This window comes from Microtus oregoni, unplaced genomic scaffold (assembly GCF_018167655.1).
Source record: "Microtus oregoni isolate MIOR12 unplaced genomic scaffold, Mior012 000004F_ref0000308, whole genome shotgun sequence".
NCBI lineage: Eukaryota > Metazoa > Chordata > Mammalia > Rodentia > Cricetidae > Microtus > Microtus oregoni.
Genome location: NW_024543063.1, coordinates 28,827,814 through 28,853,637, shown reverse-complemented (window position 1 = coordinate 28,853,637; position 25,824 = coordinate 28,827,814). Strand labels below are relative to the sequence as shown.

The window sequence follows — 25,824 nt, the reverse complement described above, 5'->3', positions numbered from 1 at the left end:
CTGCCAGAGGACTGAGTTTCCAACAGGCACCTTTGGGGACACATTGACCACAGCAATCCTCGGCAGCAGTGGTGGCACACTACACACTAAGTGGTGGCTGCCAAGTTCTTTATCATTTGCTCGTGGTTCCTGTCAAAATTTTGCATAGTTCCCATGGGTTTAAAGTTCCAGGGGAGGCGATTGTTAAAGGGAATAATTTCTGTGAAGGAAGTGTCTGAGTTTGAGGTTTAAAACAAAAAGCTGAACCAAAATGAGAAGAAATTTAGCAGTTAAGGATGTAATTCAGTTGGTAGATGACTGGCTTGCAAAGAGAAAGCCTTGGGCCTGACTCTGAGTGTGGTGTGCCTTTAATCCCAGCACTGGGAAGTGTGGGCAAGAGAATCAGGAGTTCAAGGTCATCCTTAACTACTTAGAGTTCTGGGCCGGCTTGGGCTACATTAGATCCACTCTCAAAACTTTTGTGAGGTATTCACCAGAGAAGACTGCTCGGACATAGGTTTAAGCCAATAGAAAGTCTTTATTTGCTGGCAGGTGACTACAATGTGTGTTCAGGAACCCAGTGGAGCCCCGAGCCCTTCTCAGGGTGAGCTTTTCAGCACAGAAACCATGTTCTGGGTTGACAGACTTCAGTTAACAAGAACAGCCAGCCAGCCGCAGAACTACAGAAGCCAAAAGGCCAGGTTAGTGCATTTCGAGACTTTCCCAGAACTATGGACTTTGATGGATTAGGCCTTTGTTTTAGTTTTGGCGGGTGGTTCTGTCTACGTGCTGAGTTTTGCAGCCTGGATGGTGTTTCCATCATGGAGTCAGTTAGGCTAAGGTCTTGGGGCCATGTTACAAAAATAAAACAAAAAGGAAGAGGGGGGAACTTGTAGATGAATGGAGAGGCTTTTTTCTTCCTCTCAAGCCCTAGCTGGCACGGCTGGATCAGCCTGTGTGCACAGCCTTTGGATTTCCTGACACTTGTAAGTTTCTTATCAGGGTCTGGATAATTCATTCCCTTTGGCTGCATTCTGCATAGTGGTTTTATTTTATGTGCTCCAGTCCAACATAACAGGAGGAAGATATTGGATGTGATTTGAAAGAAAGCAATACGGTTTAGACCTGTCTGCTCTCTGATACAGTTATATTTTAAGTGCCTCCAAGATCAGACAGCTGGCCCCTTCTTGAGGCAACTCTGTAAGACAGATGGACCGACCGTGTCTCAGAGTGTTGACTTCTGCGGAGCTCTGGCTTCCATCTATCTCGGTGCCCCGACTTCACCAACTGTGGGGTCTCTAGTGCCAAGATGTTATCTAGAACTGACTCGCTGTCTTCCGTTTGAAGACAGAAAGATGCATATGAGGGCAGGGCAGGGTTACTTTCTCCATTGACAGATTGATTTCAGCCATCTGTATGAACCTTTTCTTGCTGGTGGAATATTCATGTCTTAGGGTACTGTAGGTGGGTGTGTCAATCTTCACTCTTGAATGTATCTCACATGCTCTATAGTGCAAGCTCACCATTACCTCCATGAGACCAAGCGCTCTTTCCCTGACAGATTAGAGACATTATCCTGTATTCTACTATAAGTGGCTTGTTTCTTCTTTAAAACAAGGGTTTTGGGGCCCAGGGAGATAGCTCAGCCTGTAAAATGAAAAGCATGAAGACTGAGTTTGGGCTTCCAGGACCCACATAAAAAGCAGAGCATAGCAATGCATATCTGAAACCCCAGCCCTTGTGGTGAGCCAGTAGAGACAGGTGGATTCCACTTAGAGCTTGCTGGCCACCTGGTCTAGCCAAATCAGTGAGCTCAGGGTTCGATGCAAAATCCTGGCCTCAAAATAACGTGGAGATTGACTGGAGGAAGACAGCTGAGGTCAACCTCTGGTCTCTGTACACACACATGCATTTGCACAGACACATGCACACACATGAATATCAACACACGCAGTGCGCACACCCAAGAGCTTATTGGCAAATTCTCGCTTAAGGAACAGACACAACTGACTTTGCTGATTGTTTACACTAATCATAGACCTCAAAGTGGCTCAAGGGAGTGGGATATGCAGAGCCAAAGGTGATGGTACTGCTGTCTCACACTAATGTGAGCACCCTGTGGAGTTCAAATCAAATGACTGTTTTACACACGAGGATTCCATATCTGAGAAGGGACTGGAGCCTGTGACCTTCTGTATTTCTGTTGGTGATAATCCAATAGCACAGACCAAGTTATAAGAAAAGAAAAGTTTATTGGGGTTCACAGTTCTTCAGGTACAAGGTTCCAGTGATGACCTTCCTCCTGACAGAGTCCCGAGGTGACTCGGAATATCGTAGGAAGAGAAAAACCTGTGCAGTTCTTTCTTCTTCTGTCTTAACGACGTCACCAGGATCCAATCACCGGGCTTTCACTAATGACTGATATCCCATACTCACCTCCCAGCAGATCAACTCCAAACACTGCAGTCAGATGAGAGTTCCACTCATAATTCACAATGGGGATTCAATTTCAACACAGGAATCCTCAGAGGACACGCTTGAGCTATCCCCAAACCACAACAGCTGTCCTTTTAAAGTCCAAGCTCAGCACCAGCCTAACCAGAATGGCACCAGCGCAGGAGGACCTGGGAGGTGTTTGACTCAGGCTACAGACGACAGGCATTTCCGTTGAAGGATCCCGCCGCTGTCCTCAGACCACATTCTGATTGGCTGCTTTACAGAGCGCCGCATGCTAACTGTGGATAGTGGATTTGAGCACTAATGCACGGATCTTATTCCCCGGGCCATTCTCGAGGTGATGCTGACCTTGAGAAGAGGAAGCAGACCATGGTTTGATGCCCCTTGACTCATTTTATTTTGAATCAGTTTCTGCTATCACCCAAGATGATTCTCTGTAAGACCGATTGATTCTCCGTAAAACCCCTGGAATTGATTTTTCCTATCAAACAGGAAACCCAAGGAACTCTCGATGGGTCCGTCTCTAACAGAGTCGGCACAAACAAGAGTGAGGATCGCAGCTACACAGTGAGCCCTTCCTCTTCTGGAGGGAGCTGTCCCACCCTGCCCCACATTGCCCCAACAGCAGGTTCCTTGAGAGGACTTGAAACACCTGCCACAAAGTCATTGCAGGCCATTGTGGTGTCAGAGAAGGTGGGTTATGGTAGCTGCAGTAGCTGCTTTTCCTGTTGCTGTGACAGATTACTTGACTAAAGCCATTTAAGGAAAGAAGAGAGGTGTGGTTTTGTGTTTTTTATTTGGGGATGGGGGTTAAGACAGGATTTCTCTGTGTAGCCCTGGCTGTCCTGGAACTTGCTCTGTAGGCCAGGTTGGCCTTGAACTCAGAGATTCTCCGCGTTCTGGGAATAAAGGCGTGTGTCACCACCTGGCGTTGAGAGTTTGAGAGGCCGTCTTGGTGGGGAAGGCAACAGCAGGAGCCCGGTAGCTGGTCCCACCCATCCACAGTCAGGAGGCAGGAGTGGGTGATTACTGGTACTCTGCTCACTTCCCCCTCTTTATTCAGTCCAGGACCCCAGCCCGTGGGATTGTCCACATTTAGGGTGGGTCTTCCCATCAAAGATCACATAATACAGAAACCCCGTTGCAGATATGCCTAGAGGTTTGTCTCCTAGGTGGGTCTAGATCCTGCCAAATCCACAATCAATATTAACCCTCACAGTAATGTGTGGTTTGTGTGAACATACAGCGGGTATTCTTACAGCTCTGCTCTCTCGCGCGCTCTCTCTCTCTCTCTTTCTCTCTCTCTCTCTCTCTCTCTCTCTCTTCTGGTAGGCTTTAACTGTCAACTTGACAAAGCTTAGTTAGAATCACCTGGGAAGGATCCTAATGAGAAATTATCCAGGTTGGTCAATGGACGTGTCTTTGGGGGACCACCTTGATGGTTAACTGAGCAGGATGACCCGCTATACTACTGTGGGCAGCGCCATTCCCTAGGCCAGGGGTTCTGGATAGTAGAAGAGAGGAGAAAGCTAGGGGAGAGCATGAAAGCGGCTAAACAAGCAGGCAGCATGGGTGCATTTGTCTTTCTCTGCTCTTGACGACTATGGATGCAACTTGATTGGCTGCTTGGGTTCCTGCCTTGACTTCTCTTCAACCATGGCCTGCATGTTGGCAACTGTTCTGTTTCTGTCGTAAAATAATCAGTAAGGCAACCAAGGTAACCCGTAGAGGGAAGAATTGAGTTTGGCTTACAGTTCCAGAGGGACAAGAGTCCATTATGGCGGGGAGGAATGGCAGCAGGCGTACGTGACGTCAGGAGCAGGAGCCTGAGAGTTCACAACCTCAGCTGCAAGCAGGAAGCAGAGTGTGAAGTGGGTGTGGGCTGAGGCCGGCCCCTAGCCAGGTGCTTCCTCCATCAAGGCCCACGTCCTGAAGCTCCACGGCCTTCATAGCCAGCACCACCAAGGGGGACCAGTGTTCAGACACATGAGACTGTGGGGACAGTTCTCCCTGCATTTCTCTGTTTTGCTGAGCAGGACTTTGAGTTTCTCAGAAGCTTCTATGTGGCTTGGGGGGAAAATGTTCCTCGTGGCCAGGCTGGGCCTGGACTCAGGGCTATGGTTCCCTAACAGCTGCGACGGCTCTCCTCTCAGCTTTTGATGTGGGTGACGGAGGGCATGAAGTACCTGCAGTACGGCACTGGGCGTTCACACCATGCTGGAGATTCTGAGACTGGGACTGGCGCGTGTCTCCTGGTGGAGTTGACGGACTCCATAGAAAGCTTTCTACACAGACTCCATGAGTGACATAGAGGGGTGAGGGTGGTGCCGGCCCCTGGGGCAACACTGATTAATGTGGGACTCAGGATCTTACACCATCAATTTGCGAACCGCAGGGTGGGCCAAGGCCACACAAGGTGTACAAGAGAGGGCCTGGAGGGTGAGTGGGTGTACCGCCAGACTTCAGAGAGGCAGTGACATCGGAGGTACATCTTGAAAGCTGAGGGAATTCCCACTGGAGTGGGCAAGGTGCTTTGAACAGGGAGAGGGCCTCCTCCAGCTTTTACACAGGGCTTGGGTTAATTGTGATCTGACCGTAATCGTGTCTTCTCTTTGTGAGCAGGGATGCTCTTCATCATTCTTCCCTCCTCTGAAAAGGGTTGTTTATATCCCCTGCCCCAGAGCCGACCAGGCCAGTTGGTGCCACACACATAAGCGTCATAGAGTATAGCAGATATATTTCTAACATGTCCACAACATGACTAAACTGCTTCCTTTTTCCTCTTTTCTGTGACAAACTTTGGCCTTTTTGCAGCATCTGAAAGCTGGTTTCTGCAAGGCGTCTTCAGCTGTTTGTTCTCTGGGTGCCTCTCTGGATCCTTGGTGCTCTGTGGATGAATTAAACCAGGCTCGGGCACGGCAGGGGTCATGGGACAGCCTGGTACACTGCTTACCTGGAAGTCATCATCGATGCAGTCAGGGACAGCTGCAGCGCTGCCTGCCTTAGGGCTAGCTTGAGCAGGGTCTTCAGTTTGTTTCCCCTTAAAGTCAGAGGAGAAGCAAGTGCTCTTCCTTGGCGGCCACCTTCCTTGTCTCCAAGATAGCATTTCTTGCTGGCCTGGAGCTCACCGAGTAGGCTGGGCTGGCAGGTGAGCAGGCCCTGGGGTCTGTCTGTCTGTCTGTGGTCCTCCTTCCCAGAGTTAGGATTACAAATGTCCGCCACTACATATCATTTTTTTTCCTCTTTTTTCTTAAACGTTGGCTCTGGAGAGCAAACTCATTTCTTCTTGCTTGCATGGTATCTTAGGGTGGCAATTGCTACGATAAAACACCTTGACTTGGGGAGGAAAGGGTTTCTTTGGCTTCCACTTCCAAATCATTATTCATCACAGGAGGAAGTCAGGACAGGGACTCAAACAGGGCAGGAACCTGGAGGCAGGAGCTGATGTGGAGGCCACCAAGGAGTGCTGCTTGCTGGCTTTCTCTCCATGGCTTGCTCAGTCTGTTTTCTAAGACCACCATCCCAGGGATGGATGTGCCCACAGGTGCTGGGTCTTCCTCCACCAACTGCTAATTAAACAAATGCCCTTCAGGCTAGCCGACAGCCTGATCTTATGGAGATACATTGTCAACTGAGTTTCCCACCTTTCAGGTAATCCTAGCTTGTGTCAAGTTGACACAAAATTAGCCAACACCCATGGCATACATGCTTGTGTATGTACAAGTAGAGGTCAATGTGTGTGTACATGTGTGTATACATGTGTGTACATGTGTGTACATGTGTGTGGTATGCATGTATGTGTGGGTGCATATGTGGATATGTACTTGTAGAGGCCAGAGGTCAACCTTGGGTGTCGTTCCTCAAGATGCTAGGCAGCATCTACCTTGTTCATTCAAACAGGCCATTCACTGAGCTGGAACTCACTGACTGTGTAAGATTGTCTGGCTGTGAATCCTAGGAGCCATCTGTTTCTGCTTCTCCAAAGCTGGCATTATGAGCATATACTACCACACCTGGCTTTTTTTTTTTTAAATGTAGCTTCTTGGGGGTAGAACCCTGGTCCTCATGCCAGTGTTTTGCCTACTGAGCTATCTTCCTATTATCCATCCCCCAGGCCCTTTTGTGGTACTTTGCTACTGCAGCCTTCAACAACTGACCCTCAGTGGACACTGGCCATCACAACTGCCACACAGCGCAGGACTGGGTGATCCCACGGAGACCTACCATTCCTTGTTCCGAAATATTCCCAGTCCCAAATCATCACTGTAGCTACTTTCTGAAAAAGTGGGAACTCTTTCCTCTTCACACTTTTCTTTTGTTTATACTTAAGGGAAGAGGAGGCACATTTAGCATTGAGTGAACCTTAGATGCCAGTAGGCTGTCTGCAGTGCAAGCCATGTGGGACGCAGGTTGGTATGGTGGCACCAGTACATTACTCGTGGGGAACACTATATGAGCTGGATGGTTTCCCTACTGCTGTTCACATTTGGGCATGCTTGACTCTCCTGCACAGGCAAGGAACGTACCCGAAGCTGGCTAACGTGCCTGTCCAAGGGACTGGGTTTGCTCGACTCTTGATTGTCTCATTTCAAAGACTATGCTTTTTCCCCTGTGCCTCAGTGGTACCATCTGTCTGTAGCTGGGGTGCATGGCACTGCCAGGACGGTGTGGCACGCAGCCCTCCTTCTGCTGCTGTTGTAATGGCTGGCACTCTAGCACCAACTGCCTGTTTGCTCCGCCTTTTAAGGCAGATGAGTGCCCTGGGCCACGAGTGATTCTGAAACAAACAGTCATGGAGCCCGTACTGGCTGCATCCGATGGCATCTGTGCCCCATGATTGAAGCTCACTCTTCTTGCAGCCCGAGAGAAGTCACACGATGCCTGTGCCTCCACCCTGGTGAGCCTCCAGTGAGTCACTTCAGATATTAAGCTCAGTCTGTCCTCCTGTCAAACAGCTCCTGTGTAACAATGTGAAAAATGGAGGTTAATGTCCCTGGGCCGTCCTCTCCATTCTGATGCTGGTGATGTAAAGTGAGGAGAATCTGTCTAGCTGCAATCACTGCTGCTAACTGTCGTGAGGAGCACAGATCTCCCAGACTCCTCTGGGAGTGGAAGGGCACCGCCCTGTTTGGGTTTCAGATGAGTAAATGAGGTGTGGAGATGCCAGCCTGTGTGTTGAAGCTCCTTCCTGGACCGCGGAGCTCCGTCGTAACCTGTGGTTACCGCTCTTCTCCTAGAATGGACAGGGAGAGAGGGTCTTCGTTTGGATCAGATAGGAAACTGTTGAGGTCTGGAACTGAACTCTCATTTCCAAACAGGGGGCAAGGATGCCGGGGAGGTGTCCTGCTCCCCACCCGCTACGAGGGGCCAACATACTGTGGAACTCGTGTCTCCCATGGAGTTGACTTAGAGGGAAAGGGCAGACAGCACAGCCCCTGGGAGCAGCTGCAGACTGGCTCCCAGTAGGCCCGAGCTGGAGACAGCCCACACAGCCCTGAGTGCCTGACGTCATAGGGAACTCCTAAGTTAAACGAAGACAGACGTGCTAAAGAGATGTCATGACATCTGATCACAGGGCCTATATTAACTAATCAAGCCAGTCCCTCACAGACATGCCCAGACTGTTTGGGGCAGTTCCTTGATTGAAACTCCTGAAAAAGTCTTAACTTCTGCCAGATGAGCAAATCTAAGCAGAACAGTGGCTGAGGTCGCTGCCCTGTACGCCCTGAATCTCACCACCCGCACTAAAGTCAAACCATAGGAATTTCAATATTCGTTTCTCATGTTTAAACAAAATGACACTGGGCATGTGGCTCTTTTGGCAGAGCGCTTGTCCAGCACACACGGAGCCCTGGGATTGGGCACCAGCACCACATAAACTGAGTGCTACACATTCCTAGTAACTGGGAAATGGAGGCAGGAGGGTCAGGAGTTCAAGGTCACCCTCAGCCTCATAGCAAATTCAAGGCCAGCCTGGGCTACACAAGACCTGTTTCAAAAATAAAAGTATGAAACAGAAGCAAAACTAAAATATTATCATAATCTCTTGGCATGAGGTCCCCCTTCAAACCATAGGACTCTAAGGTAGTAACGAGAGTCTTTCCGATCCCATCTGTGGAATCAAAACGTGACTTTTTACTCCCTGTTTCTCTCCTTGTTGGTCAAAGGCTTTATCAGTTAGCACTACATTGATCTTGTGTCCCTGTGATAAGCAGAAACGGCTCACTCATCTCTGACCCTTTGCTGGAAAGGATATCCGGTCAACAGACACTGCCCAGACATGGCAATGCCATGCACACGTCACACCTTAATCTACAATCTAACTCCATCTTCCATTAAGCCTGTGTCCCCATTTTATTATATCATCAAGTCAGTTATATATGGCTCACTGAGAAAATGCATTTTATGATCTTGTTAGAAGAAATGGCTTCACTGGGATCATTTTAAGCCGATAATTTCATACTTACATCCTCCTCAGTACCTGGGACATTAACTTATTAGCCATTCTGGTGTCAAGCCTAATGTGTTTTAAATACTTAAAACAAATACCAGGCACTGTGGGGCTGGAGTCTGGGTTTTCTGTCGCGTTGAGTGCCTTGGGTTACCAGGGGAAGTCCGTCTCAGCGGACTGTGAGGGAGGGCTTGGCTGCCTGCTCCTGTTAGGCGGGAAGCTTGGTTTCATCCAGGAGGGAGGGGGTGCCTGCTGAGCTACAGAAGCATCTCTGCTGCACTGCTGCAGCTGCGGTGTTGAACTGTCCCCTTGGCTGCCCTACAGCTGGCCTTGGGAGAGCTGGGGGGCTGCGGGCTGTCAGGGCTGTGCTGAGAGGCTGCTAGGGCCTCCTTGAAGGCAGGAAAGGCTTGGTGATAGAAGGCGAGCCCAGCTTCTGTGGGGTGGGGGAGTCACCAGGACAGAGACACAGCTGCCTGTTAGGGTCTCGAGCATGCATACACTTGTATGAGTATGACTGTGGCCCATCAATAATCTTACATGTGTTGCTTGCAGGTGCTTACTTACATGTGTGTGTGTGCGTGTGCGTGTGCCTGTGTGTGTGTGTGGTATGTGGACATCCAGAGGTCCATGTCAGGTGCCCTCAGTCTCTGATTGACTTCCTTCCTTCCTTCCTTCCTTCCTCCCTCCCTCCCTCCCTCCTTCCTTCCTTCCTTCCTTCCTTTCTTCCTTTCTTTCGATAGGATCTCACCAATTTGACTAATTGGCTGACTAAGAAGCTTCAGGGATCTACCTGTCTCTGCCCCTCCCCCTCAGCACTGGGGTCACAGATGTGCACTGCTATGCCCAGATGTTATGAGTGCTGAGGATCCAGACCCAGGCCCTCATGTTCTTACAGCTAGTTCTCTACCTACCAAGCCATCTCCTAGCCTTTAAATTGTGTGTTCGTTGTCTGTCTGTCTGTCTACACAAATATGTACATATGCAGAGGCCAGAGGATAATGTCATATCTTCCTCTAATGTTCTCCACCTTATTTTTTGAGACAGGGTCCCTCTGAGCAGAAATTTGCTGTTTTGCTTGGGCTTGCTGTTCAGCAAGCTCCTAGGATCTGTCTGTCTCTGACCCCCAACCCTGGGAATATATGTGCTTATGGCCATGCCTGCTATTTAATGTATGGAAATATATGGTGTGCACATGCCATACGTTTGATGTATGGGGATATATGATGTGCACACGCCATACCTGACATTTGATGTATGGGAATATATGATGCGCACACGGCCATGCCTGACGTTTAATGTATGGGAATATATGATGTGCACATGAACATGCCTGACGTTTAATGTATGGGAATATATGATGTGCACATGAACATGCCTGACGTTTAATGTATGGGGATATATGATGTGCACACGGCCATGCCTGACGTTTGATGTATGGGAATATATGATGTGCACATGAACATGCTTGCCATTTAATGTATGGAAATATATGATGCACACACACCTATGCCTGACGTTTGATGTATGGGGATATATGATGTGCACATGAACATGCCTGACGTTTAATGTATGGGAATATATGATGTGCACATGCCTTACCTGACGTTTAATGTATGGGAATATATGATGTGCACATGCCATACCTGATGTTTGATGTATGGGGATATATGATGTGCACACGCCGTACCTGACGTTTGATGTATGGGGATATATGATGTGCACATGAACATGCCTGACGTTTAATGGATGCTGAGGATGCTATGTCACGGCAGACACAACTACCTACTAAGCCACCTTTTCCAAGTCCCCCTTTTATTGCAAAGCCCAGGTGACCCTTCCCCAACCGTCTTGGCAGCCCCTGAGTCTTTTCAGGCTTGGGGATATTGTACTCTCCACCTGTCGGAGAGACGAGGCAGAAGAGTTGGTGAAGTTGGAAGTGTGAGCTGTGCTGGCTTTGGAGAAGGGGTGAGGAAGCCTTGTCCTGAATGTGGGCAGCACCATCCCTGAATAAAACGGAAAAGTGGGAGAAATCAGGTGCCTGCCGGTGTTCCTTGTTTTTCTGCTTCCTGCTCCCCTGAGCTGTGAGGAGTCCCAGCCACCCGCTCCCAGCTCCATGAACTCTGCCATGACTTCACACAATGATGGGCACGGCCGTCTTAAGCCAGAAGCCAAACTAAAGCTTTCCTCTCAGATGCTGAGTTTTGTCACGTAGTTCGTCAGTGCAATGAGTCGCCAATACAGATGCCTAGGCATAGGTTCAGGTCTACACACTGGCCTTCTCTCTCCAGGTCTTCTCTGGCCTTCTTCTTGCTCTGCCAATGGGCCATAGCAAAGAGCAGGGGCAACCAGGGCCTTTCCTGTCTGTGCGCTCTCACCCCCACTGTCTCAGTGTGTGTCCCTGACTGCCTTATTTAAAGGGCATCTTTCCCCCAGTGCTGGAGGGCATATTCTCTTAGCATCTGCCCTATGGTGCAGTCATTAGCTTCTTTTACTTGTTACCTGTGCCCGCTCCCAGAATAGTGGCTCACACCTGTTTTACTAGCTGCATCCTAGCAGCAAAGATGACAAGCACCAGAGATTCTCAATAGTTTCCATTGTTGTAATTGTTGAGGGTGTGGACCAGTCCACCCTAGCGCCACAGCCCGCCAGTTCTATTTCTCAGCTAGCCTTGCATATAAAGCCACATGCTCCGAACCAGCCTGGTTCTAGTGTATGAGGTACCAACCCACGGTGCTGTGGATCCGGGATAGTGGGATGTATTTATTAGACACCCACTGGCAGATGTAGGATCCTGAAGATGGCGCAGGACCATTGAGGTCCTGGAACTTGGTCAGAAGGAGGACAGAAGTGGCTTCACACAGGGTGGGATATACTTGTCTCAGCACTCCTCTACCCCTAGGATGGGTCACAAAACTCCAAGTGTCTCTGCAAGGGTTTCATGTGTATAATATGCTGGTAAACTGTGAGGGGAAAATTGACCAAGGTCACTCAGGAGTAGATGTGGAGGTTAGCCCCCAAGATGACTGCATTTATGACATCGAACCAGACATCTACCGTCCATGTTGTCAAATCCCAGACTCATGCAGCCGTGCCTATAATACTCGGTAGATCTAATCCTGCCCAGCCGCAATCCCGGGTGCACTGCACTGGGTCAGGAGCAGCCAGGCCGTTCTCTTGCAGGAAACCCTTGAATGACTTTGAAGTCACGCTCCCACGAAGGACTTAGCACAGGTGTTTCCTCTGCTTGTCTTACCGTCATTTCTCACTGTGTCCCTGTCCTCACTTTCCTAGGTTAGCCTGGATGCTCACATTCCCTCATCCACTCCCTGCCCCTTAACTCTTACATGGGACCTCTGGGCTGCTGTTTCTTCCTCATTACAGACCATGTTACTTCTCCCTTCACCTGTCCCAACCTTCATAAAAACCACTTTTCTGGGTGCTCGCTGACCTTTCCATCTCAGCCTCTCTCCCTCCCCATCTGCCCCGTGTGGTAAAGACCTCTTAACCGTGAGATTCCCTCATCAGTTCCCAAGGTCCTTAGGGCCATGAACTTCCAGCACATGAACAACGAGGGCACCAGGCAAGACACCTGGCCCCTAGCAGGGGCTTGGCAGGCACCTGCCGAGTGAGTGAATTGCTTTCCGTGGCTTGGTGAGTTCAGGCTGGGCTGTCAGACGAGCTAGCGGGCACTTGTTCTGCCAGTATCGATTTGCAGGCGAGACTCTATGTGTAAATGCATTTCACTGTTCTGCCCTAGGACCCAATTTTTGAAAATTAGATTTTAAATGTCGTATCCTTCTCACTTACGCCTTGTGCTTCCAGACAACCGGTGCATAATGTAGAATGAAAGGCGTGGAAAATGGGCCCATTTAGTGAACTCTATTAGAAATCTGTTAGGCTATTTTTAAATTCTCATGGACCTTGTGCTCCTGAGGGTGGGCAGGAGGGAGGGAAAGAAGGACGGTGGGAGGGGGAGAGAGGAAGGGAAGGAAGGAGGGAACCCAGATGTGAGCTAGTGGGATACTGAGGACGGTGTGTGTTTTTCAGTTTCCATTTTAGTAGAATCCCAAATGTGATTTCTGAATCGAGAGACTGAAAATGAGATTCTGCCCAATGAGGCTGCTCCCCTCCACTCTTGCAGCGGGGACCACGGGCTGCTTGGGTGCAATGCCGTGAGCATGCTAGCCTCCATCCTGCCTCCCAGCCGATCTGCTCCTCAGGCTGTGCCACAGTTGGGAAACAGGTTCAGGCCGGGCCATCGGGGAGCTGCACAGAACTTGGCTCACTTGGGATATGATCTTTTGAAGGTGTGTGTGGAATGTTTATCAGTTTAGTCTTTGTGTGTGTGTGTGTGTGTGTGTGTGTGTGTGCGCGCGCCCGTGTGATGTATGTCTTTGGTCTTTATGAGTATATGTGCACCTGTGTGTTGGCCAGAGGGTGACATGAGATATCATCCTTGATCACTCTTCACTTTCCCTCCTTTATTTTTGGAGTCAGAGTCTCTCACTGAACATGGAGCTCACCAATTAGGCTAGGCTGGATGGCCACTAAGCCCTATCTCTGCCTCCCCAGTGCTGTCCCTATGCCTGGCTTTTTACATGGGCGCTGGGGATTTGAACTCAAGTTCTCATGCTTGTGTGGCAGACACTTCACTCATTCGAGTCATTGCCCCAGGCCAGTCTTTTCTTTCTGCCATAGCCAGGACATGCTGGTCCCTGTTGCCTTGGCTGGTTGTCAGCGCTCCGAGGACTACACAGAATATGCTGGTTCCTGTTGCCTTGGCTGGTTGTCAGTGCTCTGAGGACTACACAGAATATGCTGGTCCCTGTTGCCTTGGCTGGTTGTCAGTGCTCTGAGGACTACACAGAATATGCTGGTACCTGTTGCCTTGGCTGGTTGTCAGTGCTCTGAGGACTACACAGAATATGCTGGTCCCTGTTGCCTTGGCTGGTTGTCAGCGCTCTGAGGACTACACAGAATATGCTGGTACCTGTTGCCTTGGCTGGTTGTCAGCGCTCTGAGGACTACACAGAACATGCTGGTTCCTGTTGCCTTGGCTGGTTGTCAGTGCTCCGAGGACTACAGCCTTCTTCCTACGATTCTCCTGTGAGAAGAGCATGGCGTGCAGTACCAGTGCGGGTCACTCACATTACCTAGCTGTGGTCGTTGGTAGTACCAGTGCAGTCATAGTGCTTGATCCCAGCGGGAGCAGCGTGCTAGCATGTGGGTGGCACATAGCACACCATTATTGGACGTAGAACTGGATGCTTGCACCTCCTCGGGTCCCAGGACTATGCCGAGGACTGGGGCTCCAATAGAGAGAATTCATGATTCTGAGAAGACAGGGCTTGCTCTGAGTAACCTGGATGGTTTGGAGTTCCTGAAAGCTCCACGGGAGCCACAGGGACAGAACGCAAGTTTTGGCGGACCAGTGAGGGTGTAGGTGGATAGAATCAGGAGGCATTTGAAGTGGGTGCCTGGATAGTGGGGATGTGGGAACCAAATCAGGAGCCTAAGGGCAAACGGCTCTGTATTAGCTCCAGGGGTGACAGTGGTGGCATGGTGGTGGCAACAGAAGATGGTGGCCCAGCCCTGTGAGCTATCCAGACCCATCCCCTCCTCCCCTGCTCCCCTCTGAGAGTCAGCTTCATTCTCATGCTGCCTTTGAGCTGATAATGGCTGCCAGCAGTCTACACCCAGAGTCTTTAGTGCTGGCCTTGGGGACTAGCAGACTCCCCAGCTGGTTCCCCATGCTGGAACAAACTCCAGGAAAAAAGCTTGATGGACTCAGGCCTGGGGCAGGTGTGGCAAGGAGCTGCCTGCGTCAGGTGTGCTGGCACATGGTGAGGTGGATACGAACGATCAGCAGCCCCGTGGGGAAGAGCTCCGTGTTCCGGGGAAAGGCTTGGCTTGTTCTATGGAGATTGTGTGTGGTAGGCAGTAGGTACGGCTGTAGTATGTTCTGTGGAGATTGTGTGTGGTAGGCAGTAGGTACGGCTGTAGTATGTTCTGTGGAGATTGTGTGTGGTAGGCAGCAGGCACAGCTGTAGTATGTTCTATGGAGATTGTGTGTGGTAGGCAGCAGGCACGGCTGTAGTATGTTCTGTGGAGATTGTGTGTGGTAGGCAGTAGGTACGGCTGTAGTATGTTCTGTGGAGATTGTGTGTGGTAGGCAGTAGGTACGGCTGTAGTATGTTCTGTGGAGATTGTGTGTGGTAGGCAGTAGGTACGGCTGTAGTATGTTCTGTGGAGATTGTGTGTGGTAGGCAGTAGGTACGGCTGTAGTATGTTCTGTGGAGATTGTGTGTGGTAGGCAGTAGGTACGGCTATAGTATGTTCTGTGGAGATTGTGTGTGGTAGGCAGTAGGTACGGCTGTAGTATGTTCTGTGGAGATTGTGTGTGGTAGGCAGCAGGCACAGCTGTAGTATGTTCTGTGGAGATTGTGTGTGGTAGGCAGTAGGTACGGCTGTAGTATGTTCTGTGGAGATTGTGTGTGGTAGGCAGCAGGCACAGCTGTAGTATGTTCTGTGGAGATTGTGTGTGGTAGGCAGTAGGTACGGCTGTAGTATGTTCTGTGGAGATTGTGTGTGGTAGGCAGTAGGCACGGCTGTAACAGGCTGTTGGCAGTAGAACAGCTAGCAATGTTTAGAAACTCCCTCTTGCTAAGGCCTGCTGGTGTAAGAAGCCTCAGGGCTGGGGTATTTGCTTGTAGAGACTGGTATAGGAGCACATGGAACATGGTTTCCCATGTTGCTTAACTTTGTCCACACAGCTGTGTGTGTGTGTGCGCCTGAGGGTGTATGTACACACATAGAGGCCAGATGATAACCTCAGGTATCCTTCCTCAGGAATTGCCCTCTTCAGGTCTCCCCTTGGCCTGGAACTGATGGATTAAGCCAGGCTGGCTGAGCAGCAGGCACCAGGATTCACCTGCCTCTGTAACCCCAGCGCTGGAGTTACAAGTGTGCACCATTTAGAGCATGTTAATATGGATGCTGGAGATGACGCTCAGGTCTCATGCTTGTGTGGTCAGCACATTAGGCGTCCTGTTCTGTTTTCTTACCAGCATTGCAGGACCCTACCACACCCCTTCCTTGGGGGGGGGGGGAGTGGCAGAACACTGAGCGCAGTGTCTCTATGGCACTCCTGCCAGTAGAACAGCATGGTTTCCCTCTGTGAAGTTAGAATTCTATCAGTGAAAGCCACTGTGTGCGTCTTGGCAGCTGGGCAGCAGCCCTATGCACAGGGTAAAGCCTCGGCTTTGGGATATCACTAAGCTGGGGTAGATTTTTTTTTCATTTTCTCCTGAAACAGCTCCCCTGGGCCTTAAATCCCTATCCTCAAAGGGATTCAGAGCAGCACTGTGAGAATTCAACAAAATAATGATGTGCAGGAAGCGTCCCGCCGGCGCCCGGGGTGGGCTTGCTTTCCTCAGCCTAAGAGGATCAAACACGGATTTGGTTTTCCACAGCAAATATTTTAAGATAGTTTTCCATTTCAAAAGAAAGGTGCAGATTGCATTCCTTGATCTGCCTGTTAAAAGGGAATGAAGAGAATCATATCTGTGTGTGCACATGCCTGCACACTCACACAGTGCACACGAGCATACGTATATACATGCCAGTATATATCTGGATGCATATGTGAATATGAGCATGTTTGCATGCTCCCAAGTGTATAAGAATACATGTGTACATGAAGCATACACTTTTATGTGTAAGCCCATGGGCGTGCATGCATGTGGTCACATCTGCACATGCCTGTGTGTGCACACATTCATGCCTGGGCTTGTGACTGACAGAAGAAGGAAATCAAAGAGTGAGCGCGTGTATTCTCAGACGCGTGCAGCAAGACAACATATATAAATCAGCATTTTAAACAATTTTTGAAATTCTGTAAATTAATCTTATGGTCACAACTTCTCCATTTAAATGCATGAGGAGTCAGGAAAGCAAACCCAGGAACCTGCTGCTGCCAGCAGGGATGGAGGACAGGCAGCCGGTCTTCCCACCTAGAAGACATTTGGCTAGGATGTGTGTGGGGCTGGAAGTGAGGCTGCTTATTGCTGAGAGCGTTAGCATTTTCTGACCTGTTCTGCACCCTGCCAGCATTTGGCTTTGGTTTTCTCATTGACTCCGACATCAGGCTGTGCGCTGGAGGGCACCAGGAGATGGCAGGGAGGAAGCTGGGTGGATCTGGGAAAGTGGGGCTCACGGCATCATGTGATACCCAATTAGCCAGTGACAAGCATGGCAGGTGGGGCTCGGGCTTTATCCCCTCTACAGCCAACGCTCACAGTAGCTCCCTGACCTCCAGAGGCTCCCTTCCTTCCATCTAAGCCACTTCCTGGCTATGAGTAGCAGATACTCAGCACCGTCTTGAGGCATACAGTGGGCTCAGGGACAGTCTGGCGCATCAGAACTCAGCCTTCCGCCATCCCACAGAGGAGACTGGAAGCTGGGCTGTGAATGTTGTCTGTTCTTCCTTCCTGGAAAGGGAGGTGCCAGGGTAGCCTTGCCCCACTCTGCACCGAGAACGTTTTCACACACACAGTCTTAATGTCACTGCGGCGTGAGGTCACACAGCTGGTCTTCACACCACTTATGGTGTGAGGTTGTGTGTAGTCACTCACCTGGCCTGGAGAGACCTGCAAAAGTGGAGCTGGCCTCACATCTACTTCCATGTATGATAGCGACAGCAACAGTGGGGACACAGAGCCTGTCCTGCTAGACATCTTTGCGCGTGGGATCATGTGCTGCACCAAATAATCACAATGTGAGCTCAGGGAAAATGACTCGGAAATCTCCAGGAAGCTGAAATGAACAGACAATGCCCACATTCAAGGATGTAAATCTTACGGTATGTGCCATGGCTGTTCTAAATCAGCTATGCCTACTCATGCGCCAGGAAACCCCTCCAAGACCTCTCATTCAGCTCAGTCCCTCCAAATTTCTCTTAACCATCCCGCCTAACTAAGCCTGAGGCCTTGCCTCTCTCCCTGAGGAACCCAGAAGAACTGCTACCTGGAGCGACTCTCTGAGGCTCCTCCTGCCTTCCTGTGAAGGTTCTTGTCATCAGCTTGCTTTGCTTTCTTTTCTTTTGTAACAATGTTTTTTCTTTATTCTGTGAACATTCCATAAATGTATACAATGTATATGGATCGTAGCCATCCATCCTTACATCTCTTCAGCTCCCTTTTTGGTGCCCCATCCTCTCTCCCACTTAGCACCACCCATGTGCACATTGGATAGGGGAGTGGCTCTCCTTTCTCTCCTCTCCCAACAGCCTTCAACTTGCCAGGAGCTCCTCCAATATGGGTGTTCATACTGGAGTTTTGTCTTTTTTGATCTTGTGTGTGTCTTTGGCAGGTAACAATAGCTGTTGAATGTATACATGAGCCACACCACATCCAGAAGTCAGCATCTCATGGCTCCCCTCCCCATCTTACGTTCTTCCTACCCTCTCTCCTGTGGAGCTCCGAGGCTGTCATGGTGGGAGTCTGGAGTTGATGACCCATCTACATCTGAGCACTCAGACTGCACTTGAACCAGTTCTGAGCAGCCCAACTGTCTTGAGCCCAGGGTGATGCAGTGCCCGTGGTCCCGACATAGGATCTTGTACAGCAGCTGTGTTTTCTGGAACCGCAGAGAGAAGCCCTTTCTGTTAATACATCTTCATTCTCTGGGACCCGCATCCATTAGTTTTCCTTTCTCTCTGCAAATCTTCCCATTAGAGGAAAAGAAAGGATAATTAGCAGCCCCGGACTGAACAAGCCCTTGCAATGTTCATTGACTGTTTGGTGATGTATTCATTTGTGTCTGGCTTAAAATTCTATAAGCAATATTTAGCAACCTTGGAAGGGCAATATACTTACAGCTTCAGGGTTCTTTCTCAAGAGCCGTGTTCAGCTGGGACATATACCATGGCAACATTGAGTCTGGGCTAAACAGGTGTGAAGAGGCAGTGGGACACCTGTGCCACCACACACAAGACAGGTTATCCTGGAAGGGTGAGCCAAGATGAATATGGACATTAAAAACTCGAGGCTTGGGAGATGGCTCAGGGCAGTGCTGACCTACCGTTGAGTGTGAAATGAGCTGTGTGTGCATCAGCTTTGTGGGAAGGGTTGCCCCAGCTCTCAAGGCCCAGCACAGTCGGTTCCATTTCAATTGCCAAGACAGAATGGCTGCAAGATTGTCTCCCTCAACTTCTGGTGTTCCTGGGACTTCTGAACTGGTGGGTTCACTCTTCATTTTTGTACATGGCTTAATCTTCCAGACAAAGCTGGAGGGCGGCTAGAGCCTTGGATATTTGAAAGTTGTCAGGATTCCAGCTTTCCCTTTGTTTTCTCATTTTCCTTCTGAAAATTTTTACTAAATGGAAGGTAAATTTTGGTCTGAGTGTCAATTATTGTAATCTGTTAACTTCCTTTGCAAAAATAGGTCAAATGTCCCTTCCGTTATTGTGTGTGTGTGTATGTGTGTGTGTTTGCATCCAAATGAACGATTTTTCAGCTTTTAAAAATGTGCTAGCATGCATGTGGTATGTATATGTATATGTATATGCAGGCAAACATACACATAAAATTAAAACAAATACAATTTTGAAAATATTATAATAGCTGGGCATTGTGACCATGTCTTTAATCCCAACACTGAGGAGGCAGAGCCAGTAAGATCTCTGTGAGTTTGAGGCCAGCATCGTCTATAGAGCAAGTTCCAGGACGGCCAGGCTTCTACATAGGGAGATCCTCTGTGTGTGTGTGTGTGTGTGTGTGTGTGTGTGTGTGTGTATGGTTGGTATGTAAAATAAATTTTAAAAATTAGTTTAAAAAGATAAACTATTCTTTCATTGTTGGCTTGTTGGCTACACAAAAGACCTCTGGGTCCCATGGTGCTAGGTTCTTTTTATAGTTAAATAGCACCAAGTATAGGGAGCTGCGGAGATGGCTCAGTTGGTAATGTACCTCCTGGGAAAACATGAAGACCAGAGTTCAATTCCCAGCACCCATTTAAAAGCCTGGTGTGGTGGTGCTTGCTTTTCATCCCAGCTGAGAAGGTGTGATTCCTGAGGCTGGCCCGTGCCTGGCCAGCCAGGCCAGTGAGCCCCAGGCTCGGTGAAAGACCGTATCTCATAGAGTGAGATGTAGAGAGACTGAAGGACTTACCTGATGTCTGCCTCTGGCCTCTACATGCACGTGTGTGCACACACACACATACACAAACACAGGCACACACATGCATGGGTACACACAGATACAGACACATGTGCACACACACATACACAGCACACACACATGCGTACAAGTCATACACATGCATACACATGCACACATACATACACATAAATAATACTAAGTACAATGCCTTGCACGAAATGGGTTAAACACCTGTAATACTGACCAATGCTCGTAGCATGCACAAATTTACCGTATTCAATTATCAATCAGTCTCCACTTAATTTGGATTCATTAAACTAATTATCTGAAATTCATTCTAATAGTAGTACCATCTGAATATCGGCTTCATTGGGCAAACGGGGAACACTGACTCACGCCTCTCCCCTAGTAAGAGCCTGAGGTCCCATTGTTTCCTTTGACATCTCCTGAGCACCTCGCCTCATTCTGGGGATCGCCAGCTCCCCAGAGGCACCTCTCCTGTAGACTCTGGATGGAGACTCAGGGAGGAGGAGGGGAGTGAGAAGGGGATGTCCTCTTCTGGGTCAGCGTGTTAGAGGTTGTGTTACTTTGGAAGCTGAAAGTCTAGACTCCATGCCTATGGGCTGGCATGTCTCGAAGGTTGTGAAGCGACTCAGTGCGTGTACTGTGTGGTGCTCATAGACAGCCTGGTTCAGCAGGGAGCCGGGTACTCAGGGCTCGCAAACTCTTATACCAAACGGTGTTCTGCCCAGGTGTCAGCCTCCAGGCAAGCTGGGAAGCACAAGAAGTTGAATGTTCAAGGGGAGTCTTCGGGCTACCAGCTACAGAAGCCTAGCGGAGTTACTCTTCTGCTGGCAGAAGTAACTTCAGGGAGGAGAAAGTTTTATGTGGTTTTATATAATTGTTCCATTAATCCTTTCAGAAATGTCTTACAATGTATTTTGATCACGCTTATTCTTTTTTCACCCAGAGCCACCTCCTAGACAAGTTTTTTTTTTCTTTTTGCTTATGATTTCAGAGAGAAAATTTCATCATGGTGGGCTGGGCATAGCAAATGGGGTGGCTGTGTCTGCAGCCATCACGGTGGGGCAGGCAGGGAAGGGGGGGGCGTGTCCACAGTCTTCTTTGTTAGATTGAAGAAAAAGCAGGTAGTAACTTCAAAGCCCATCCTTGGTGACATATTTCTGTTTAAGCACACTCAGTAGCAGTGTGAACACGAGGTGGCAGAGGGCAGAGCCTCACACCTTGTTGGGTCAGGAAGAAGAAGGCTCGGAGTAGAACCAGAAGCAGATGCTACCTTCAGAGCTGGCCCCTGGTGACCCACTTCAGATAGCTGGAGACCAAGCCTTCGGACACAGTGTCCTTTGGAGGACATTTCACATCTAGACCACAATGGGGAATCTAGCATGTAGCATCTAATTTATTTAACAAAATATTAGTTTGACAGACCAGATTATTTATAAACATGAGTTCATAGCAGTTTTAGAGCTGTCTGTTTTGGAAGGAAGGTGTTATCACACACACTGACAGACTGACAGTGAGCTACCTGTAAGAATATCGGGGTAACCCAATGACAGGGCCTGTGTCTGACTCCAGCTGCAGTTCATGGCTCCAGGCAGCCACGTGGATGAACCCGAGGGCTTTCCAAGGCAGCATGCTGTTCTTGTTAGAGCCTTGACCACAATCCTTTGTTTTCGGCTTTTAAATGAGCAGTCGTGGTTTCCCTCCGTTTGGGATGCAGCTGCACTCACTCTCTCGTTGGGTTTTGTCTTGCAGAAGCCAGTGTGAAGGCAGCCGCTGTGAAGTGCATGGACATGCTGCAGGGCTGGCTGCGCAGGTGAGGAGCTGTTCGCCCTGCAGACTCTGGGGGCATCTGCTTGCTTTATCGGGGATGCAGTAAGGCAAGGACTGGGCTGGTCAGTCTCTACGGCAAGTTAACAAAGAAAAGCAGGAAAATGCCCTCTGCATCCCCGGGGGGAGGAGCAGGTGCTGTGCCAATGTCTCCTAGCCCAGGCTCTCCCTTGACAAAGTGAATAGATTAGAGTGTTTAAATGCATCTTGGTGAGAACACAGGGCCATTTTCACATCTTCGAACGAGAAAAGCCTCTTTGGGATACTGAGTTGAGGATTCATGCTGTGGTTTGCTTTTCCTTTCTCTGTCAGCCTCTGAAGGGGGCTTAAGGACTAGGAACCAGTTTATGCCCAGAACAATGTAGGAATGTACATTGTAGGTTCTGTTTTGAATCCCAAATCAAAACCAGCGTGAAAATTCCTGGTTGCTTTTTTTTTTTTTTAAACCCAATTAGGAATTCAGATCGGAGAAGCATTAGCGACGCCACAGCACGTCAAGCTGTTTCTGGTTTTCGGGGATGTCTACTTCTGGAAATAAACCCCAGCCAGCGGGATCTGGTCCTAATTAAGGGAACAAGTTCGACAATGTAGTCTGCTTTTCCTCCCTGGCAGCCAGTTTGGTTTTATGGAAACATCTTGCTACTATTTTGGAAATTGCTAAGTGGCTCTGGAATAGATTTGCCTTAAACCTTTGTCTGCTGGGACAGTACAGAGGCTTTTCCCTTCAGGGAGCAGGGCCAGGCATTCATCCCCGGGGCATGGGATTAGCCTCAGGTTGCAAGCCAAGTCCTTCCGCCTGCCAACTGACCTTGCCACCCCGAGACCTGGAGAAAGCGGTGGCAGAGCCGGTCGATGGAAGGCAGCTGTCAGGATTTGTCAGGAGCGTACACAGGTAGCTCAGGGGCTTGGATCTGAGGCTGGCTTTCCTGCCCTGTCATGTGCTGGGAGGGGCTTTCTGACACGCGTCTCTCCATCTTATTCCTGCTACCCTCTATTTCAGGCATGCAAGCCACTTGCAGTCGTCTTAGACTCTTGGTCAGCACCCTGTTGCCCTAGAACATGAGCACTGACAGACAGACAGACAGACAGACAGACACCTCCCCAGCTGCGCTCTGCACCTACGACCTACCCACCCTCAGGAAGGATTAGCTGTCTTTCCTGTGTGTATTCACTCCTCCTGTATAAGGGTTGGCATGCACGTGCTGGGGCACACAAGATAACTTGCAGGGGTCAATTCTCTTCTTATACTCAGTGGGCTCCAGGTGACAAAGGAACTCTGGTCCCTGGGCTCGTTGCCCGTGCTGAGCCACCTCACCAGCCCATTGGCAGCGTCTTTTGCTACAGATGGGAGGAAGGTCTCTCTCTGTCTTTGCCGATAGGTGGATATAACTCAGCAGGAGACATCCAGGCTGGCTCCTTGCACTGCGCTGATCTGTGCACGGTTGCACTCAGGGCTTCTACGTGTGGGCACCCGACCTGCTTCCTAGTGCGGGTTCAGACTTCAAGCTGGCTTCTCTCTCCTCCACATGTTTGGTTTTGAGTCCCATCAGCCTCCGAGGTGCCCCAGAGATCTACCTTGCCAGTAGAACCATGTTTCTCACTGGATGACATATGACTCCCTCTGCTCTGGCAGCGGCCTTCTGCCTCCAGGGTGGCCCAACCAGCCCATTCCCTGTGTGATCTGGTTCATGCTCATCCAGGACTCAGCACAGAAGCGATTTTCTGTGGCATCCTCCTGCCACCTCCTGCTGTCTTTTTAATATCCAGAGCCACAGCCACTATTTGCTCCGAGAATTCTGTCCAACTTTGGCAGGCCAACCTCCTGAGAAGCACCCTCAGTCTCATTAAAGGCCAGCACGCTGTCTGCCATGTGCTAAACCGACAGTTATGTAGGTTAAGAATCAATGGATCAAGCCAGGCAATGGTGGCGCACGCCTTTAATCCCAGCACTCAGGAGGCAGAGGCAGGCAGATCTCTGTGAGTTCGAGGCCAGCCTGGTCTACAAGAACTAGTTCCAGGATAGGTTCCAAAGTTACAGAGAAATCTGTCTTGAGGGGGAAAAAAGCAGTGGATCAGTAGCAGTTACCTCTTGAAGCTCTATTTATTTTTATTTTCTGTGTACGGGTGTTTTGCTCGCACGCATGTCTGTGCCCCACACAAGTACGATGTCCACAGAGGCCAGAAAACCTCTCTGTATTCCCTGGGACTAGAGTTACAGATGGTTGTGAGCTGCCCTGTGGGTGCTGGGAACTAAACCTGGCTTCTCTGGGAGAACATCTAGTGTTCTAACCACTGAGCCATTTCCCCAGCCCCTGAAGCTTTATTCTTGGCTGCTAAGGTTAAAACTCAAAGCATCCCATGTCCAAACCCGTTTGCCTCGGTATCCAGTCTGATTCACAGCAGAATGTTAAAAAGCAAAACAAAGCCACTCCAAAGAGCCTCACCCACTTCCCATTCCCCTTCAGGCTGTTTCAGAGGTGACAGCACTGTGGGATGTGTTAGTTTAGCTCCTTTCCCCTCAGGGCTGAGCTCTGCTTTAATTCCCATCTTCTCAATTATCACATATTCTCTGTGAGCTTTTCCGCAGAGTCAACGGTAATATTTAAAGAATCCTTGCTTTCGCCTGTGGTTTTCTGAGGCGGTCTCTTTCTGTAGCCTAGGCTTGCCTTCAACTCAAGGTCCTCTCACTTCAGCCTCCCGAGGGCTGAGATCAAAAGTGCTCACCACAACTCTTCTTGGCTCAGAGGTTTTTCCTTTGGGGCTAGAGAGATAGCTCAGTTGGTGAAGTGCTTGCTCTGAAACCGTGAGGACTTGTGCTTGGTACCCAGCCTCCAGGTTGACTAAAGGGACCAGCTATGGCCAGGTGTACTTGTAATTTCAGCGCTTGGGAGATGGAGACAGGTGAGTGAGTCCCTGGGAGTCACTGGCCAAGCCATATTGGAGTAACTGGCCAGTGAGAGGTGCCCCCACATCCATCTATCTATCTATCTATCTATCTATCTATCTATCTATCTATCTATCTATCTCCCCCCTTCCCTCTCCTCCTTCCCCCACTCTCAAAACAAGAGGGGTAATACCCAGGGATCAACACAGAAATTTCTCTCTTCCTTTCTCCACTCTCCTCTTTCTCTCTTCTCCCTTTCCCCTCTGCCCCTCTCCTTTCCTCTGTAGATGAAGTACATTTGTTATAACAATCTCATATCTTGTGTTGTAACCACTGCAGAGGGGAAATGCTTATTGTCCAATGAAAGACTGGTCCCTCTGGTTGTCAGGGCCAGTTCTCACCTGCCCCTGCCCCAGGGTGCGCATGCTGGCTTTCTCTATTCGTGTGCATGATGTCCATTGTATGCATGGTTGGGGAACATTCTTTACCTTTCCAGCCGGTCTCCACTCTCTCTGCTTTGTTTGCCTGGAGCTGGATCTGAAGCCTTTGCTGCAAACCATCAGGGCACTTCAGAGGCTGCTGGTTTATTTTTCTGCCCTTGCACGCTACTTCATCTCTCAAGTGTTTACTTGAGGGTGACTCAGACTTTCAGAGTCAAAGCAGCAAAGACCCTGGCGTCTTCTCTGGATGTGAGGTGCTCAGAAGCCCCTGTGTGTGCCTCTGGCTTGTGGTAGGAGCACTCGAGAACCCAGGTGTCTTATCTGAAATTTATTTTGAAATAAAGAGCTCTATGACTTCTCTCTAGAGCAGATGTGATTCTTTCTTAAAAACCTAACGTTTACCTACTAATTTATCTTGAAACTTCTACATGAATGCCCTCACAGGCAATGGTAGCTGGGAAGGTTACTCAGCTAACAAATCCCAGGAGGGTTCAGTAAGCCATGGAGTATCTACCAGGGCTCCTGGACATGTTCTCAGTCGCTCACACCAGCAGTCTGCCTTCAAGCGGAGAGCCCCCAGTGCTGGCAGTCAGCCGAATGGGA

General features: G+C 49.5%; 1 protein-coding gene across 1 annotated transcript in view; it reads left to right on the top strand.

The window, feature by feature from the left end:
- Nucleotides 1-25,824, top strand: part of Disc1 (DISC1 scaffold protein) — a 165,039-nt gene that overhangs the window by 102,052 nt on the left and 37,163 nt on the right. The window contains exon 11 of the mRNA XM_041650521.1: nt 21,823-21,883. Coding sequence (XP_041506455.1) covers nt 21,823-21,883 — 61 coding nt within the window. The remainder of the gene's footprint in view (nt 1-21,822; nt 21,884-25,824) is intronic.